This window comes from Stigmatopora nigra, chromosome 19 (genome assembly GCF_051989575.1).
Source record: "Stigmatopora nigra isolate UIUO_SnigA chromosome 19, RoL_Snig_1.1, whole genome shotgun sequence".
Taxonomy (NCBI): domain Eukaryota; kingdom Metazoa; phylum Chordata; class Actinopteri; order Syngnathiformes; family Syngnathidae; genus Stigmatopora; species Stigmatopora nigra.
Genome location: NC_135526.1, coordinates 4790371 through 4810225, shown reverse-complemented (window position 1 = coordinate 4810225; position 19855 = coordinate 4790371). Strand labels below are relative to the sequence as shown.

The 19855-nt window shown below is 43.0% G+C and overlaps 4 protein-coding genes across 6 annotated transcripts; all 4 read right to left on the bottom strand.

Moving 5' to 3' along the window:
- Nucleotides 1-1273: 1273 nt before the first annotated feature.
- On the bottom strand, nt 1274-7199 carry LOC144212760 (pterin-4-alpha-carbinolamine dehydratase 2). The gene is made up of 4 exons (XM_077740878.1): nt 6974-7199; nt 6226-6357; nt 1520-1600; nt 1274-1452 (listed from the first exon to the last, which is right to left on the bottom strand). The coding sequence occupies exons 1-4, from the start codon at nt 7082-7084 to the stop codon at nt 1357-1359; spliced, it is 420 nt and encodes a 139-aa protein (XP_077597004.1). The 5' UTR covers nt 7085-7199; the 3' UTR covers nt 1274-1356.
- Nucleotides 7200-7399: 200 nt separating this feature from the next.
- On the bottom strand, nt 7400-9585 carry txndc15 (thioredoxin domain containing 15). Its single transcript, XM_077740696.1, has 6 exons — nt 9383-9585; nt 8708-8997; nt 8504-8641; nt 8269-8432; nt 7774-7904; nt 7400-7719 (listed from the first exon to the last, which is right to left on the bottom strand). The coding sequence occupies exons 1-6, from the start codon at nt 9465-9467 to the stop codon at nt 7523-7525; spliced, it is 1005 nt and encodes a 334-aa protein (XP_077596822.1). The 5' UTR covers nt 9468-9585; the 3' UTR covers nt 7400-7522.
- Nucleotides 9586-9666: 81 nt separating this feature from the next.
- Nucleotides 9667-12201, bottom strand: LOC144212684 (UPF0461 protein C5orf24 homolog). 2 transcript variants are annotated; one of them, XM_077740762.1, is made up of 2 exons: nt 11909-12201; nt 9667-11327 (listed from the first exon to the last, which is right to left on the bottom strand). In XM_077740762.1, exon 2 carries the CDS (start codon nt 11325-11327, stop codon nt 10731-10733), a length of 597 nt encoding a protein of 198 aa, XP_077596888.1. In that variant the 5' UTR covers nt 11909-12201; the 3' UTR covers nt 9667-10730. The 2 variants fall into 2 exon arrangements, with proteins under 2 accessions (XP_077596888.1, XP_077596887.1); XM_077740761.1 differs by having other exon boundaries at nt 9667-11330; nt 11909-12200.
- Nucleotides 12202-12505: 304 nt separating this feature from the next.
- On the bottom strand, nt 12506-19775 carry ddx46 (DEAD (Asp-Glu-Ala-Asp) box polypeptide 46). 2 transcript variants are annotated; one of them, XM_077740759.1, is made up of 22 exons: nt 19630-19775; nt 19273-19437; nt 18880-19002; nt 18716-18803; nt 18463-18634; nt 18154-18401; nt 17915-18022; nt 17684-17849; nt 17480-17600; nt 16755-16930; nt 16538-16659; nt 16393-16471; nt 15176-15258; nt 14936-15100; nt 14518-14680; nt 14125-14456; nt 13858-14007; nt 13539-13760; nt 13252-13470; nt 13025-13169; nt 12884-12957; nt 12506-12805 (listed from the first exon to the last, which is right to left on the bottom strand). In XM_077740759.1, exons 1-22 carry the CDS (start codon nt 19644-19646, stop codon nt 12758-12760), a joined length of 3186 nt encoding a protein of 1061 aa, XP_077596885.1. In that variant the 5' UTR covers nt 19647-19775; the 3' UTR covers nt 12506-12757. The 2 variants fall into 2 exon arrangements, with proteins under 2 accessions (XP_077596885.1, XP_077596886.1); XM_077740760.1 differs by having other exon boundaries at nt 18463-18631.
- Between the last annotated feature and the right edge of the window lie 80 nt (nt 19776-19855).

Genomic DNA, 19855 nt, shown 5'->3' with positions numbered 1-19855 from the left:
AAAAAAGGACGGCGGGTTGTTGTGTTGTTTGAATAAAGTGCAAAAAAAAAAAAAAAATGAGACGGAAATACCCAGTCATTGATTCATTTTGTTAAATCGTCACCCGTCAAAAAACTCCAGACTTCAAATATTCGATAACAAGGACGAGGTTTGTTAATCTAATCGATTGAAGTTCTTATCAGCGCCAGACTGATATTGAAAATATAACTTCTTTTTAGCTGATAAGATGCATGTTATGATTAAGCGTCCATTATCTTGATAATATATGACAAATTATGACCATTAGAGGTTATATGACTTTAAGAGTCATTTAGGGGTTATCTGTTTTGACATATAGAAATATTGAATGGTTACATTTTGCAAACCTATACACTAGCGTTTACTAAATTTACTTTTATTTTAATATTTTTATTAAGATATTATTAGAACAAATCTTTTGCCATTGTGATTCCTTTAGTCAGATGAAAATTATATTTTAGACATTTGGACTTATAATTGTACATACATTTTTTTTTAAATCCTATGGTATCTATGACATAGTATGAGGCATTGTGTGTGTGTGTGTGTGTGTGTGTGTGTGTGTGTGTGTATGTTTGCATAAAGTGTTTCCCAACAAGTCACAACAGTGAAAACGCAAGCGGCTGGCGTTAAATTCTTTACCTGGGTGCGGTGATCTTGTAAGGGAGGGGGATGAATTATGAGAACCGGAGTACAACTTAATTCTTAATTTTTTTGTTTTATAAATCTCTCGTAACCTCACCTAGTTTAGCTCTTTCTCGCCAACAATAAACGCATTATGGACGCTTGGTCAGGAGGCAAAAGTCTCACGAGAAAAGAAAAGTTCTTAACATTGTGTCCTTGTATTTAACCTGGAGACATATGAATACATCTATTTTCATATTCCAAAGTCCCCTCAACGAATTGCGATGCATCAGGCCTACCTTGTGTGTTTTTGGGATGTGAGACGGAACCGGGGAGCAAACCCACGCAAGTACAGGCACAACACGAAAATTCTTTTTGATAGGCACCCAGGCAAAATGGATTGGAGTTTCATCACCGTCATCAATAGAAAAGTCATCAATAGAAAAGTCATCAATAGAAAAGTCATCAATTGTTTCAAGTGGTGATTCAAAAAGTTGGGGTTTCTTGTTATTCTATGAGCTACAGTCAGCCAGAAGAAACCTAGCGGGCCGGAAACAGGGGTCCATACGTTTGCCACGTCAACTCGATAGGGTTCAAGTCTGAAGATTGCATCAACAAGCACACCTTTGAGTACAAATCAGATACTTTTATCTACAAAATAATGCTAAGCCATTATTAAAGGCAAGGAAATAAATATGGTAGTAATAACAGAAGCTACATGGAAAGAGCAATTTTGTCGATAAACTTGGCCATCTTGACGTCTCGCTTGGAAAGCCCACCGCAGTCGTGCGTGCTCAACGTGATGTGCACCTGACACACACAACATTTAAATGATGTTACATGGGTGTGTGTGTGTAGGTAGTTGGTAGGAAGTCACCTTGTTGTAAGAGTTGAACCACTCTGGGTGATGGTCCATCTTTTCTGCTTGCAGCGCCACACGTGACATGAAGCCGAATGCCTGGAAATTCAAATGATGAAAAAAGTGGACATATATTTAACATATTTCAAGTATTGGTTGGCTTAGGCAATATCATGGAGTAAATGATGCCACTTAAAAATTGAGTAAATAATTAAAAATTAAATACCCTGCAAAGCAAAACTGATCAAAAGTCACAAAAATTCCAAAACAAATATACTTGATTCATTTTGGCATTCTGTAATAAACGTCAAAACCACTCTTTAGCCGATTCTAAATATCACTGTCATAAAATGAACAATATAAAAGTGTTCAAAAATCATCTTTAGTGGAAAGTACTCTGGTCAAGACATCAGAAATTGTCTTAAAAACAAAGCTATTTTATTCAATTTTTGAGAAAATATACACATGGGGAAGGCCCAAGTCATGCATATTGTTATATGGTTAAAGATTCATATATTTATTGATGTTACCATCTTAATAGTTTAAAGTTTTGAGCTAAAATTAGGCAGAATGTGTTGGTCAGTATTTCACACGTAGATGTATTTGGCAAAAGCTCAGATTTTTCGACCTGATTTTTGATAAAATAAAAAAATAAAAACATTGCACATTTCAAGAGCATATTTCAGGTCAAGTAATATTGGTCAGGCATAAGAAAGCAAAGTCTGCCAATCTCAAACTCTTTAAAAACGTTCGCAGGAAATGACGGGTGCGCACTCACAGCCGCTTCATATTTGGCGTTGGGCACACGGCGCATTCTCCAATCAGGACGCGCGCTCCTCGTAATTATCTACAAAGTCCTGAGCAAAATCCCCCGTCCGCCGCCCGGCGCGAGGAAAGCGCCGGCCGGCCGAGCGGCCGGCCCATTTCGGAGCAATTTCCCACAGCAATCTCAATTAAGCCCCTAAACACTTCCTCCCCGCCTAATTAGATCAACTGAAAGGCCATTGTTTACACGGCCGCCTCGCGCCACCTGACATGACCAAACACCATTAGACGCGCAGGAAATTGCGTTAGGCAGGTTTGCGTCGTAGCCAATTGCGGTAAAAAGTCCAAAAGGCGACCCGAGCGTCCAATTGGTTATCCAGCCCCGCCCATCCATTCCAGTAATTGGCATATTCCTGCAACTTGACCCGGCTGCCACCAATTTGCCGTCCGAGGGGGTCTGCGTTGTGTCCGTTTGCCGTCAGCCGCCCGGACGAGCCCATTGGATAGCGTGCTCGGTTGCCCGGTTTGTCGTTTATTGGAATTTATTCAACTTATTGGCTGCCATTGGCAGTGATGGACGTCCCATCCGTTTTGACTGGGAGGATTGGCAGGAAATGATTGACAGCATTAGGGTCACCTAGAGGGATACTTTTGGGGGTGAGTGGGGGTGGGGGGTAGGTTAGATAAGGGTATAATCAGTTTTATTATTATTTATTCTAGGATTTTCCAACAAATGACTATTAATCTTTTAACTATTAGTAATACAACAAAAATGGCACAATAAAGGGATTTCAATTTAGAACAATTAAAAATATTTTCATACATTTGTCTTCATTAATCATTTAAAATGTATAGATATATTCACTCATAAATAATTATACAGTCATGATATAATACCAATAAATGATCATACATTTATGAATCAGGAATCACAAACTAAGAAAAATACTATTATTCTAATACTGCTTTGGTGATTTATTTGATCAAAGTAAGAATATACATCACATGTTAATGCCAATTGTCTATCTGAAAAGCCTTTGGTGATTTAGTGCTATTTAAAGAAACTTGACAACACCAAACTTCCACGCAATGGTTTTTCTTTTTTAGCCTCAGCAAAGATGCCAAAATAACATACTATTTGTGTTGTCTCACTTTGGCAAGTGTTCCTAAAGTGGAGAAGCCAAGAAGTCGGAATGTGAAACTAAAGAAGAAAAACGACAAAGCAACATGAACCCAGACACAAGAAGATCTAGAAGACAAAACAGGGTCGGGTGGGGGTCCCCTAATCCCAAAGTACAAATGATTGGGAATTGAATGTCCAACGAGCCTGGCGAGACATGGACCTTTTCCACCCGGGGGGCGGTGGCAGCCAGGACACAATGGCCGGGAGGGCTAACCCTGCTAACGACATGGGACCGTGTCAAGGGGGGTCAAGGACTTGAGTCCATCTTTGACCTGGCACCAGTGCCTGTGTCGCACTAGCCAATCTCTTCTATGTCCTCAACTGGTCGCCAGTCGGCCAATCAAAAACCGGAAGACTTGGACAGGAAAAAAGGTGGCCAAAACACCCGTCGCCGCCCCCTCCTCGGTGGCGTAGCTGTCAAAGTGGGCTAATTTGACGAGACGCTACGCAGGCCCCCGCCTCCAATAATCAGAACCACACTGGTGCCCCCCACCCCCTCCGTCGGCCATTTTGCAGCTATTACGGCGTGATTGTCACACAACACGGGATGAGACGCTCCGACCGCGGCCGCCGCCTGGAAGGAACACATGTCTGTTATTTACATATCGGCTTTCCGCCGCTGCGCCGTCCAAAAGGGGGCTTAAGACCAGCGCCCAGTGCGTCTTGCCAGGACTAAGTGCATGCAGATTGCGCCGCGCTAACAAAGATGCGCGCGCACGTGGGCCCGCGTTCTTGACGGCTCGGCAATTGCGCACTCTGCGGTGAGCGTGGGACCACGCCCACTATTGGAACGACTTCAACGGCGGCCAATGAGGTCGGCCATGAGAGCCACGCCCATTGTGTCTCCTTCATCCCCCCCCCCATGCTTTCAGCTGGAGAAGCCGGCATGACCTCAGCAAAGAAGTCTGGATCCACTATCTGCTTGTTAGCTCGAAGGCTAGCTCCTGGTTGTTATATATACATGACCAATAGAAAAGTGTCACTCACTACAAATGGAAACTTAAAATAAAAATATCAAGACTTTGTTCAGAATCAAGTGTGGATCCTTGAGACTTTTTGTGCATCTATATAAAAAAAACACGCCAAGTATGCCAAAACGACCACTTCAAAACTAAATGGCTCCTTGAAACTTTTTGGGCAACCAATCACAACACTCCAGCCAACTTGGAATCAATCAGTCCAACTTTTCCTAACATTTTCTTTGTTGACAAACTTGAAAGCGCCAGCATGGCGTCGTTTTTAAAATCCTCATTCGAATCATCGTACGTTCTTCCGTACATATAGTAGCGAAATCCCCAAAAGATTATGTGCGGCGTCCATTTCAAACAAAATAGTCGTGGGCAAATCCGAAACAGATGCTCGCATCCGTAAACAAGATGAGCGAGTAAACATACTTTTGTAAAGCAACTCGACGCTATTAAAAAAGAAAAAAAAAACCGGACGCCATCACGCTGGCTGCTTTCCAACAAGTGTGCGCCGCCCCTTGGTGAGCATCAGCTGCTGGCCAACTTGATGCAGAAAGTGGGCTACTAAATAAAGTGGCATCTCCAGCTGGAATCTCTTGACCTTTTAAAAAAATGGGGAGTGCAGCGCTATCGCCCCCTGAAGGCCACCAGAAGATGTGACTCTGCTGTACTCAATATTGTTAAATTGCGGTATTTTATGCAGTCAATTGTACAGAATTTAAGATACATTTTATTTTAGTTATCACATGTAAAATTATGTTAAATTTGTACATATTTATTAACCTGTTTTATTTCCAGCATGTATGTGTCATTTTATGGAGGTAAAATTCATACACAATACATTATCGATTAGATTGGTGTTAATATCTGGGATTATTGGTTTTCAAAATGGGTGGGACAACTATTGTCGTCTATAGAAAACAAAGAGTTAAATAATATATATATATTTTATTCCCATCACAAGTGTCATCTTTCTGTGGTTCTAATATGACTGGCGAAGCAGTATCTGAAAGTTTCTGTTTCCAGGCCACAGGATTTAGGAATGAGATCCTACTTTTTATGTTGCACTTCTGTGCGTTGAATCCAAATTGAAATAGTCATTTTCATGAGAACTACTTTTTGTCTTGTGGTCTCAACTGGGCCTGTTTGTGTTGGATTTGTTTGGAAAATGATGAAAAATCAGAGTTTTGCCAATGTTTGCTCAGACTGCGACAACAGCAGGCTTGCAAAGATGTTTTTTTCTTTTTTTCCTCTCTCTCTTTTTCTTTTTTTTAACAGCGGCCAGATGAAACTTTTTATCCAATTTGATTTGTTTGCGAAAGAACCAGCCACCTGGCTCATGTCAGCCTAACTCAGGTTGACGTGAAGGCGGTCCGCGGGGGAGACCGGCCCCCCACTTCAAATGCAGAGAAGTGTAAAAACAGCCCAAACAGCACGCTTCCCAGGGGCGAAAACAAGCGCCGGGATTAGAGGAAGTCCGTTAAGTGGCCTTGAGCGTGCCCACTAAATTTCACTTTTTCGAACAATCGCTCAAGTTTCTCGAGCATAATTTTAAATATCCACTATTAAACTTTATTGTATACACTGATATAAATAAAAAGTGTTTGCACTTGTAACAAAGCCACATAGAAATAGAGGAACACAATACTGTGTATTTAAAATACTACAAATATTTCCATAAAAATATTAAAAATAGTACCTCCACATTTTTTTCAGGGCCCATAAATGTAGCACCCCTAACGACACTTTTGTTAAGTTGCCGTTATTGTAACCTTGGTGCTCTAAATTGAATTTCTATTTTGTGACCTCACCTGGTTGAAAGTTTTAAAGTGAAGTTCCTTGAAGATAGCATCACGGTCCTCCACCTCCATCCAACCCGCAGCCCTCAATTCCATCACATGTTGGTCACGGTCAGCAGGGAGAAGCCAATGAGACTCAGACGACTGCAAAAAAAACACAGTTTGTTGTTTGAATGACATACATACGAGCACTTAGGTTTAAAAGTCACAATAATATTCATTTGCGAAATCCTCATGTAACTGCGATATGCCTGCGATGAACGCTGGGGCCACAAGACGGCAGTGTAGCGCCTTTGATAATGAAAACCAACACACCGTCCAACGAATAATTAGTACTATGTACTAATATTGTTATTGATACGTTCAATTTGAGAGCCATTAACATTGGTTTTAAAATGTTTCAGCTTCAAGAAACGTTATTCAGACCAAGAATAGTAATAAAAATCGGCGTCATTAAAAGGCGATTGCAATAACTTGGAATAGAAAGGAACATTTAGAACCATTAACGTTGACATCTCAGTAAACTAAAAATGCGAAATAAATTGACCTTATATTTGGCCCACTTACTTAGGGCGATCCAGACTTTGACTCATACCATACTAATCTCGAGTTCAGTATAAACCCAATGTTTCACAATTGCACGTGTTAATATTTATTCATGAGCGTTATCCGATAGTCAGGCGGAAATTGCACATCACGTACAACGCACCCTGATATAATTGGAAAACAAACACGCGGCATAACTGTGCTATTTACTCACCATCTTAGTCGAGTAGTTCCTGGAGAGGGGAACCAGGTTGAGGCCGGTGAGCCTAAGCAGAACGCGGGGCCAAAGGCTGCTTGCTGCCGGGCTAAACATTAACCATGACATGCTGGGAAAGCGCAGCTCATTAGTTGGTCCTCCACCAACACTGCTCAACTACTGTACTCTCACAAACATGTCATCTACTCTGTATTTACTCTTACTCAGCACTGGGGGTGTTCACTTTCCTGCCTGATTAAAATGACCACGTTCTTTGTTAGAGGACCACTTAAACACTTACTAACTATGCAGTACAATACCATTTTCATTCATTCATTTTCTGAACCACCTTATCCTCATGAGGGATTTGAACCCAGGACCATGGAGCTGTGAGGCCGATGCGCTAACCACTCATCTGACCTGAAATTAAATCCTAAATCCGAGTCACTGTGTTTAGTAATAGATTTAATCACATGAACTCTCAAACACTTGACAATGAACGTCAAGACCACCTTTAATAGAAATGTTTTTCCTATTTCCCAAACAAAAAAACTGGCCATCAATCAGTCACTCCTGGTGTTCATGCTCCTGGCCTGGGATGAGCCAGCGTATGCTGTCGGTACGGAGGATGCCGTAGGTGGTAAAGCTGGCGATGAAGAGCACCGAGAAGACCAGCAGCCAGTCAACACTCTTGACGGGCACGCTAGCCAACGGGCCCAGGCGGTCGGCGTCCGTCACATTCCCGTCCAATCCCGCCTCCAAACCTGACCAAGATGAGTCTTATTGATGGCCATTTTCAATGGTGATTTGGCACTTACCTGTCTGGTTGGCAATGAAAGAGGTGAGCACATCCAGGGTTCTCTCAGTGTGGTTGAAGCGAGCCATGGGTTTGGCTCCTTGGAATAGGAGGATGTTGGGGACCGCCACCGTTCCAAATCGAGTTGACAGACTGGAGCCAAAAAAAATGTCAGTTGGCATTTAATCAAGACTCTTGTGAGGATAAGTGGTGCGGACAAACAACCTTTCACACTCACACCTAGGGGTAATTTAGAGTGTCCAATCATCATTTTTTGGAACGTGGGAGGGAACCAGAGCACCCAGAGAAAACCCACACAGGTGGACCGACCTGGATTTGAACCCAGATCCCCCACTGTGAGGCCGGCATGCTAACCACTCATCCACAGGGCCGCCCTTCCTTCAATATTCTATGACCTATTTCTAATGAGTATGGAGAGAAAAAGATGTGGAGACCAAAATGTCCTTCAAATGTGAAATTACCAATTAGCTACATGCTACAATATTAAACCCTTGACCTGCTGTGCTGTGAGGCATCCAGAGCTAGGAAGTGTATGTCAGGAAAGACCCGAGGCAGGGCATTGAAATGCGGGGCCAGGCCGGCTGAGAACTGACACCAAGACGTGAAGAACAGAACCACTGAGCACTCTGTTCCATTGGCATTCAAGAACTCCATTAGGTCCTGGAATCAACATGGACGCAGTTGTTGGCAAATAGTCTTTTGACCAAAATTGTGCACTTAAGGAAGGTAACCTGGGATGCGTTGAGGACATTGACCGACAAAACGCCAGATTCACTGACGTTCCTCAGATCGCAGTTGACTTTGAAAGTCTTGGCGGTCTCTGCGTTTTTCTCCTCGGTGGCTGGAACGTGAACCATGTCCAGCGTCACCTGAAAGACAGCCGAAGCTTCGCTCACAATGCGTCCGTGGCGAAAACTGAGCGTGGATCCACTTACCGTTTGGGCTGTCTCTGGGGTGTCACCGTCGGGAACTTCGGCGAGACACCCGTCGTCATCGCACGGTGGCGAGAAGCCCAACTGAAAGTCCTCGATGTTCTTGGGGTAGAGAGACTCCATGTCAGACTGGTCAATGGGGGTCTCAGTACCCATCACGGCGTCAGCGATCTCGGCCGTCTTGAACTGACGCTTTACTGGCCTCACATCGTCGTCATTCACAAATTCGGGGACAGTTTCGGGGTGAGATATCGCTACTTCATCTTCTTTCGAGACCACCAACTCATCATGCTCTAGAAAATGAAGCAGAGAACATTTTCAAGTATAACCTTGCACCACATCATAACCAGTTTGAAAAGTGATTTCAGTGACATTTCATTCTGATAAATGAGAAACAAGCATGTGAATAAAGAGTCATTGTAAATGGACATAAAAAAAGATGTTTTCAGTTATCAACGTCTGTGTTTATTTATTCTTGTTAGTATTAAGATGCACCGGGTGTCTAATTTTCTGACTAGCAAAAAACAAAAACGATAACATACATTCTTAAAGTAAGTAAGGTGTGGTGCATAACGGATGCAAAAATGAATGTATGGTAAAAGAGTTGTAGTTGTTAATGGTGAATAATGAGCATACATTGTCTTGCTAGTCATCGTGTTTTGCTAGCATGGGGCTTACCATAAGAAGTCACCGCTGAAAAGAGCAATATGAGAATAAAATAAAAATTATAAGAGCTTTTAGGATTGGGAATATCTCCCGACATATTTCGTTATGAAGCCAATCACGTGTTGGGTCATCAAGACATGTTTAAGCCGGTGAGGTCGACAATATTTACTATTTACCAAGACGGAACCATTTTGACAGACCCAATAGCGGACATAGTCAAATGTGACACTTCCGTATTACTTCCTATTCATATACACAAAAATATATAAAACTAAATATAATGCACAGTATAAGAGTTTGCATTACTTTTCTGTTTATTCCACAAATCGTTGACAATTCACAACAACCATGCACGGGTAAAATGAAGAATTGCATATATACACATGTACAATGTTGTCATCCACTCTCACCATTTTTTTGCAGCAAGAAGTAATGATGAAAAAAAAATATTAATCTAAATAACACAAATAAATTATATATTGGAATTATTTTTCTAATTCATCATGAAAATATTTGCAACGGCTTTTAAAAGCATATGAATTTTAACACTTACATTCTCTTAGAGAAAATAAAAATAACAAAATACATAAAATAAAAAGTAGAGATAAACTCAAAGTGATAATAGTGTTTAAAAATCTCTTTCTACTATTGTCATCCCAAAAACCTTTCTCCCCCAAAAACAGAATTAAACCAATTTTGGCAAAAGAAGAACGTGTTACTGGCCATTCAAAAATCTGATCAATCATTATATATTAAATAAATATATATCAGACAAATGCAAGTTGTGGTGGTTAGAGGGCTTAAAAATGATGTCAATGACACTTATAAGTATTTACACCACAATTTGCTCCGACCACATGCATTGTTGATATTACTTACACAGACTGGATTCTTTTTTTTTTATAAATACCATAAAGATGTTCTAAATGTGTCTTTTAGACATGAAATGTATCCATGTAGTTTATGAGTGCCACAAGAACATGGCAAAGCACATTTCTATTAGACAGTGCTTCAGCCTGAGCATAAAAAGCAGCCAATTTTCATCAAATAAAGATAGGCCAGCCTCCCTTTTTTTAAATTAGTGGATGAAAAATGTGTAAGCAAACCCAATATTGCGGCATACAAAAACAGAAACTCATTCACACTGAACCCAAACCCCTCCAAAATGCTGCTACAATCTCGAGACTTTCATCCAATATGTCCTCAGTGAATGCGACATTCGTGGTGCCTTCACTGCACCTATCTTTCCTAGAAGGTAGTTCAACATGCCATAGGTAGTGTGTCTTAATACTGTTCGTGATACATTAGAAAAATGTGGGAAAGCTCATTAAAAAAACTCCCTTTATCTCTTAGGGGTACCTCACTCAGTAGGGGGGTTCTCCTTGCAGGAGGGTTCACAGAGGAGGTCCTTGTGCGGAAGCGGGTACGGGAAAGCCGCCCCGCTGCACGCCCCTCCGAATGGAAGTTTGTTGAGGCGTGATAGGCCCTTGATACTACCTGGGGGACGCCCTGGGCTCACCTTGTAACCCGCCGCCCTGGTGGTGCCCAGTGGCCGCCCGGGACTGGTTTTAAATCCGGCTGCGCGGGTGGTGCCGAGCGGTCGCCCCGTGCTGGTCCGGTAGCCTGCCAGCTTGGTAGTGCCCGGCGGGCGACCGCGCCGCCCCGTTTTCCCGGCACCTTTGTTTTTTTTCTTACCTTCATTTGCCGGGTCACCGGCTTTCGAGGCTGGGAGCTTGGAGGACCCCAGGATGTCCTGTCGGGGGCACAGCATTGGCTTCAGCCCATGGTTGGACAGCACCACTGGCCCCAATGTCATCTGGACAGGCGGCGGAGAGTAGAATTTGTTGACGGGTGGGGAGCAAAGGTCAAAGTGCGCAGCAGCGTGGTGGGCGTCTTCGGCCAGGCATGATGGCCGGGGGTTCATGCAGAAGTCGGCGCTCGTCACCTGGCGCATCATCTTCTGTATGGGGGAAATGTTTTAATTGCTTGACCATGCTCAAATATTACTTAATTAGTTCCCATTGTCACCAACAGAAATGTAAACAAAATGTTTTATTTTTCAAAACGTGTATTTTACAAAAAAATACAGTAGAAAATAAACAGTTATTGTTACCAATGCTGCGCGAGTTTTTAGTAAGAGAAAGTTTAGAAAATTACATTTTCAAACCAATGTTTCAACATTTCGACAAATGGGGAAAAGACAACATTTTGCGCCAGCACTTTCGATATATATCAGCAATATAAACAAAGCAGAGTAGGCGGTTGCTAAATTAGGAGGTGTGTACAACACTTCGTCACATTTGTAACGAGTGGCATTCATTCACAAAATATTTATATAGATATTTTTTAAAAAGGTGTACACGACTCACTTGCTCATCTGCAATTCTGGCGTCCTTTTTATGTGCCCAAACAGCGAGTACACAATGGTTATTTTTTTTAATGTGTTAGCAATAGTGCTAATATTTAATAGCAGGGATGTAAATAATAGAACAGACCTCACGTTGAACAAAAGCAGTTGTTTAATCTTGAAATTAGTACCTGAGTTTAATGGTCGTTTGTCGCAGGCGCAAAAGGAGTCAAGGAGCAAAAAATAAAAATAAAAAATATCAGAGCGCAAACGGGTCCATTTGCCCTCTTCACTGTTTCAATGACTCCGCTTTCGTTTTCTTCTAGAGCAGGTTTCTTGATATATATGGCGTTAATTACACGTTAAAAATACCAATGTATGTTTTGCATTTTTTTTCATCTTCTGGCTCAGCTGCTTTGGATGAGAAAAGCAGCCATTTTCCATTAAAAATTAATAAGCGGCGAGAGGGACGCCACTGCACATGCGCAACACGGGAACCCTTGTAATAAGACTTTCCTGCTTTCTGCCCCTCCTTCTTAGATACCGTATACCTGTCAATAAATGTCAATTTTAACGTCAGATGACATCATTCATGAACACCAAAACCCATATTTTGTTGAGCTTCAATCCCTATTCCTCCATTCACTAATCCAAATCCCATTTTACACCCATATTAACCCCATTGCAGCACCCCACTACTGATGAATAATATACAAAGTCTTAAATAATGTAAAACGCAGTCTGCATAGCAGCCACGCGTATTAATAAAATGCAAGAAAAAAAACACGTTCTCACCAATGTTATAATTTATTAAACCAGGGAGGTAAATGAAAATTCATTTTTTTTCTCGAAAGCTAGATTGCTTTTTTATTCATACAAAAAGGTTATGAACAAAAAAAAAAAAACAAAGGTTTGGGGCTAATTTGTAGCTGAGAGGAATATACAAATAAAAATGTAACAACAATGAAGAACTTTGAAAAAATGTGGGGCAGTCAGAGTTAAAAAGAAAAACATTTCTCTGTTTACAAGCAATGTGTCCTTTACAGCACTTTATATCGTCCTTTACTGGTCGGCTGGTAGGAGTTTTGCTGCAAAACAAAAAAAAGTTAAATTTTGGTGTGTGCATATATTTCATCATATTTTTTTGTCATTTTGATGACACTTACTAATCTGATGAGTTCTTCCTTAATCAGCCGTGTAATCTCTGTTTTTGCCTTCGTCACAGCCAGCTCATTAGCACCTGGAAACAATCCACAATCAGTCCCAATCGATACGATCTGAAAGGGGTTAAAAGGTCAAATCCATACTTTCAATAGCCAAGTAGATTTTGCGCTCTCCCTCTTTGGGCTCCTTGCCCGGGGGAAAGTAAGTCCCCCTGATGGTGATGGCGGCTTCCGAGTACTCGCCAATCCTCTGTAGGGCTTCTTTGGAAGTAACCTTCCACCTGGCAGTCTACAAAAGCGCGTGATCGAGAAAGAATGTATTACGAAAACGTTCAATTCATCAGCTATGGTGGAGTGTTCGCAAGACCGACCTGGGGGAAGTCGTTGATCTCCAGCTCCTCCTCGTAGCGCTTGACGGTCTCTGACTGCTCAGCAGCCTGCCGCTCTTCCTCCAGTTTCTCCACCGGCGTGTAGTTGAGCTTGGCGTTGATCTTCTCGGCCAGCTGCTCGGCGATGGTCTTGGCCGACACCGAAGGCGTCATGATGGTGCCGCCTCGCAGGATGGCGTTGGTGGCCTGCTGCATCACATCCTGGCAAAAGAACAGCGATAAAAATATGAATACATTTTTCCCGCGAAGGGCGGCGCTTGCGAACGTACTTGAGCCTCGGCGCCTAGGTTCTTCTGAGCGTTGATCTTGAGTGCCAAACGCTTGGCCATCTCCAGCTTCTGGATATTTCCGGCTGACGTGGGGCCCAGACCCGATAGCCCGCTAAACGAGCCTCCGGAAGCACCCGACGAACCTCCCCCGCCCCCGGCGCCCGGAGCCAGATCCTTCACGCGCTTCTTGGAGTTGAACATGCTCTCGATCTGCTCTTCAATCTGCAAGTAGATGGGCATGGTTATTTCGCGCTTGCCTTTGAGTTTTTCTTTTACCTCTAAATTGTTATTTTTATTTCTTTGAAATGGAGTTTCTCACATCCAGAGCTCCTTCCTCGTCATCCGAATCCTGCAAGCCCAGCGCTGCCCTTTGGAGCTTCTTCCTCTCATGGGCCAACGCGTGCTCGGTCTCGTCAAACTTGAAGCCTTTGCCTGAGAAGCCGCTACTGCTTTTGATGGACTTGCCCTCCTGCAATGGCAACAAATGAACTTAAGGGAGCAAAAAACAGTGTTGGCATGTGCTAAAAGTCAAAAGAACTTTGTTTAACAAGTAAAAAAAAAAAAAGTTTTACTCTCTTTGTCTTACCGCTTTCTGCTGATCTTTGAACGTGGCCCACAGCTGCTCCAACGCAGCCGGCACAGGCGATCCAGACAGCTCCAAGGCTTTGATGATATCGCCAGCATATCGGACCTGGTCCTCTGTGATAAAGGTATAGGCGTAGCCCTTGTTGCCCGCCCTTCCCGTCCGTCCGGCCCTGTGCACGTAGTCCTCGTAATGGTTAGGGCAGTTATAGTTGACCACCAGGATGAGCTGCTTGACGTCCAGGCCTCGCGCCGCCACCGACGTGGCCACCATAAGGCGGCAGGCACCGTTCTTGAAGTCGTTGATGATGCTGTCTCGGTCGTATTGATCGATACCTGCGAGGGAAGATGGTGGAGTCAGCGTTGGATAGTGAGACTACAAAAGTCGTCGCCGTACCTCCATGCAGGGACATGCACGGGTACGAAGCCTTCATCAGATCTTTGAGGAGGCCGTCGGCGTGCTCTTGCTTGTCGACGAAGATGATGACGGATCCCTTCTCTTGATAGTGGCCCAGGATTTCCAACAGCTTCAAGAACTTTTGGTCCTCCTCAATCACCAGCTGCAAGCAAAGAAAAATACAATTTAAAAATCAATATTCAGATTACTCCACAATTGGGGCTATATGGCATCACACCAATGAAATTTTAAATCATCCACACAAAAAATGAAAAGCAAATTTTAACCATGGCATGACACATTTAGCAATCAATTTTGTCCATTGCCATTCAAAAACCCAATCAGATACCGCCGATAGCCCGATAAGTAGTCGTATCGGACCGGGACGTCACTACCAAAGAGTCAGCTGCAAATTTACCACATGCTGCTCGACATCGGAGCAGACCACGCTGCGTCCGCCAACCAGGATCTCCAGGGGCTTAATCAGGATCCGGCGAGCCAACGCCTCCATTGCTCTGGGGAAGGTCGCGGAGAACATCACCGTCTGCCTGTCTGGACGAACGTTGTCCACGATGCGCATGACCTTAGCAGGAAAATACACACGTCAACAAGGAATTGTAACCAGATACGACCATGGTGAGGTTGGCGTGGCACCCACCTGCGGCTCGAAGCCCATGTCGAACATCCTGTCAGCTTCGTCGAGCACCACGTAGGTAGCTCTGCGCAGGTTGGTGACGCGACCTACACGGAGATAAGCGAACGTCAGGCAAGCCAAATTGTGCTGTGCATTAAAACTCCTAAATTCCGTACATGACATTTGCGGCATGAACTACTAAAAGTGGCTAGTAATGCAACTTTAATGTGCGTCTCATATTTGGCTATCTCAGGTCTTGCGTACCATCCTGCAAAAGTCAGAAAACAGCCTCAAGATACAAAACAAGAGAAGGAGCCCCATTCGAGCATTATCTGACCGTACGCCTTTTCACCTAGAAAAGGGGAAAAAACATATTGCAGATTACCTCGCATGTGTGGAAGCCAGAAAAGCGCCTCAAAACATACTTTTCACATTGACATTTGCCATACAGCGACACACCCTACCTGCTTTTGCCCTCATCTTCAGGAAACATCACAGGCTTGTTGAGAGCACTCATCTCAAAAAGTGTTCAAATCATGTCAACAGTTTAGTAAGGAGGTACTGTCTTGATCAAATATAATAACGTTCATATTGAATAATCAGATGAGTATACAAGTAGTTTAGTGTATGCCTTTGTTCCATCATATACAGTAATTTGGTGGGATGAGGTTTGGAGGAGCTAAAAACAAAGTATTCCCTCAATATTTGCTGAAATGCAGAGTACCATATATTTCTGACTCTGGTTTATTAAGAGGACATCTTTGAACCAATCATGTGTCCTAAAAGTGTAATTAATTGATTGCAGTAAGTTGCGTCTTGTTTCATTGGTTAAACTGTCTGTGCTTGATTGGTTGGAACAAAAACTTGCTAAAGGCTTCAAATCAAGCTATCTACCAATTTACAAAATAAAGTTAGGGCTTTCAAAATAATGGATATCAACAGTGCGCTACAACTAAGCTACTATGCTAGTCCTAGGGTTGCCACTTTATGTAATAGGGAGACCCCACGCCTTACTTTGTAACATGTTTCTATGTAAACAGTCCATGTGTGGATGCCTCTGGCCTGAATCTGTCTTTTTTTGTAATTAAATGTCATTAGGGTGTAATTGATTTTTTTTTTAAGAATTAATAGTAGCAACTTATCAGGCCAAAGAGGAATGTGTTTACCATATATGACGCCAACAAAGTCACAACACTAAACCTGACTCCCTTCGACAACAAGCAAATTGTGTGCACTCTCACCGCTGTTAGCACCCAACATGTCAATCATTCTCCCCGGTGTGCACACGATGATCTCGGCTCCTCGCTTTAACTCTGCAATCTGATGAGAAAGTAGCGATTCAGTCCATCTGGAGCATTGTGGTTGAATTTTGGTGCAAATGTTTACCTGTTCGCTGATCCCCGTGCCCCCGTACACGCACACCACATTGAGTGCTAGTGATTTGGAGAACTTCTTGCACTCCTTGGTGATCTGTAACGCCAACTCTCTGGTGGGTGTCATGATCACAGCTGAGGAAAAACAGAGATACACCATTTATTTATCTCTGCTTTCTATCCTAATTGAAGGGGGCTGAAGAAGTAAAAAAAAAATGGGCTTCTTTTACCGATAGGTCCCTCCGCCTCCTCCAGGGGCCTCTGGTCCATGATGTGTCTGAACATGGGCAGCAAGAAGGCAATGGTTTTGCCACTCCCAGTCTTGGCGATGCCGATAAGGTCTCGACCCGACATGATGGCGGGGATGGCTTGGGCTTGGATAGGGGTGGGCTTTTCGTAACTTTGCCTGGAAATGTTCATATGAAGCAAAATGAACCTTAAAGAAATTATTGTCAAATAAATACATGTGATTTGGGTTAGTGTTTTCATAAAAATGAAAAAAATAAATATATTTCTTTGGAGTGCTTCATATAGTTCAAAGACTAAGATTGTTTACAGTCAAGTGATGCACTTATTGAATATGTTGAGAGTGCCAGGTCAGAGGGAGAAAAAAAAACCACTTTATTTATTGTCTCTTTGGTACTTGGTGAGAACATAAACAAAAATGGCTACTACACCGCTATATTCATGGAGTATCAGAATGATATTTCTTCCATTTTAGCAACCCTCCCCCATTGGACTTCTGAAGCCCAATTGTGGATTAGTTATTTATTCACTCTAGTTATCGAGCAAATGGCAGTATTTTAACGGATCTCGTTTGGGTACAGGGCGGTCATAGTTCATTTCAATTTGTCGGAACCTATTTTATGGTCAGAGAATTATTTAAGACTCAATTGCTGCCCTTGACAGTGATAAACATCCAATCACAATAAACCATGTGAGCCTTTATACTAACTTTTTGAGGGCAGTGAGGATCTTCATGGAGACGCCGCATTGCACCCATGTCTTAATTGGCTTGGGACAGCCTTTCCCCTTCACCGTAATCCCCTCCATTTCCAGCCGGTAAGCGGTAACGTCTAGAAAGGATCACAGAGCCGTCAGAACCGAGGAGATACGTTCCATTTCTGAATTCAGATTGGACGTTGCGCAATCAACAGACCATCGACAGACATCCTGGCCAGATCGGGCACCTCCACGTAGAAGTTCTTGCGATAAGGCTCATACTGGATCTTGCCGTGGTCGACGGGCTCAAGAATCTTCCTCTGCTTGGTCTGGAAGCCAGTCAGCGCTGTCTGGAGATCTACTTCTTCCTCCTCTGATGAATACTGTGTGACACATGGCAAATTTGAGCGTTGACCAAAATTCCCCATTAAAAAAAAAAGTCCATTACCTCCATTGCATCCTGGTCATTCTCCATCAGCTCGCCCTTCTTCTTGTGAGTGGTAGGTCCTTTTTTGGTTTTAACCACAGTTACAACTTTGGTGACCGTTGCTCCTTTCTATGAAGAGTGATGAAATTTGAACAATTAAAGCACTTAAGAAGACCAATAATGCCAAAGTTGAAATAAATGAAACGTGTCATTAACCATGTATTGGGTGGACACTCATTTAAATACCATGTCGGACCTACCGTGTCGTTTCCTTTCACGCCTCCCATGTTGAACTTCTTCACCTCCTGCTTCACCTCTTCCATATAAGCGTCAAGCGGGTCAACGTCATCCTCCTCCTCTTCCTTCTCCACAGCCACGTCCTTCTCACTCTCATCCATTTTCTCCTCCATGACCTCGCCCTCCTTGGGCTCCCCTTTGCCTTCTCCATCCTCCTCTTCCTCCTCCTCGTCGTCCGCCTCCATGGGGATGGGTGTGTCTTCGTCATCATCTGCAAAAGGACGCGAGTGTTCAATAGCGTCTCGAGAGCAATTGTGACAACGTTTGCTCACCGTCATCATCCTCCAGGCTCCACTTCTTGCCCTGTTTCATCTCCTCCAACTCTTTTTTGATCTCGCCGATGTTCTCGATGGCCTTCTTGCGCTGCTCCTCACGCCACTTCTCCACGCGCTCCTTCCGCTTCCTCATTTCTTCCTCCAGTTTATTTTGGTCAAAGTCCTGCTGCTAGATGAAAAAAAAATGTTTAAAAAAAACAGAGGATATCATATTCATTTTTAGAATTAGATATTTGATCTTTACACTTACATCCTCAACTTTTTCCTCTTCCTTCTCTTCTTTAATCTTTTTTTTGTCGGGAGCAAGATCCAGGTTTTCCTTTTCTTTGCTCTTTGACCTGTGAAAAAAAGAGAACATTTTTTTTAGCATAACGCAGGGTCAAGTCAATAGGTTTGGTAGGGGAGAAGGCTAACTTTTCATCGGTTTTCCTGTTCTTGCCAGGACTGACCGAACGCGACCTCCTAGTCCGCCCTCTGCTACCCGACTTTTTCCGTTCACGGCTTCTGGACCTCCTCCTTTCTCTGCTCCTGGAACGTCTGTGCAGCAAAATAAAATGACATTTTTTTTAGGACAACTACAACAGAAAATTCTCATTTTATTACTGTGTGCAGTCCCTGATAGTCGTGATAGTTTTCTGATCAAATATTTGGGCTTATGTATTGGAGTATGTCTCATTGATTTTGAGTGTCAACATAAGGGGAAACATCTGCTCAGGAAAAATAAACCCTTTCAATTCCTGTAGTCGATGAAAAAATGTTACCATCTAATCAACTACCTAAATTCCTCGTCGCTTCATGTTTACTTACCTGGGTCGCTTTCTGTCTCGGGAACGAGATCTACGTCTGTCCCGGCTCCGAGACCTCTCCCTCCGGCTTCGATCCCGATCGTCCTTCTTGTAGCGTTTATCCGGAGAACGACTCCTCGAACGGCTACCGGATCGCCGAGGCGAGTTCGAACGCTTTCTGTAATGTCTAACCAAGAACAGATATGTCATTTCATGGTGAAAATTTAAGAACGCTGGCACTATACCTAGAAGAGTTTTATGCATTAAAACAACATTGTTAGCATGCTAAGTCTAGCCATCTGAATTAACGCCGTCGTCACACGCACGGGACTTTAAAAAAAAAAGAGTTCGTACTATTAAAAAATCTAAATGGACATACCGCGATTCTCTTCCCATTGTAGCGTTGTGAAACTGAGTCGTAAAACAAGTCCAAATGTTCCACGTTAGTGCGGGACTTTCAGATTCTATGGTGGTTCCGTTCAAGTATAAGACGTCACAAATCTGCGACGCTTACATTGAAAATGCGACACTCAGAGGCGGGAGGTCGCATGGGAAATTATTATCCCATTCACTTATTATTCGATACTATTTCGTGTATTTAATGT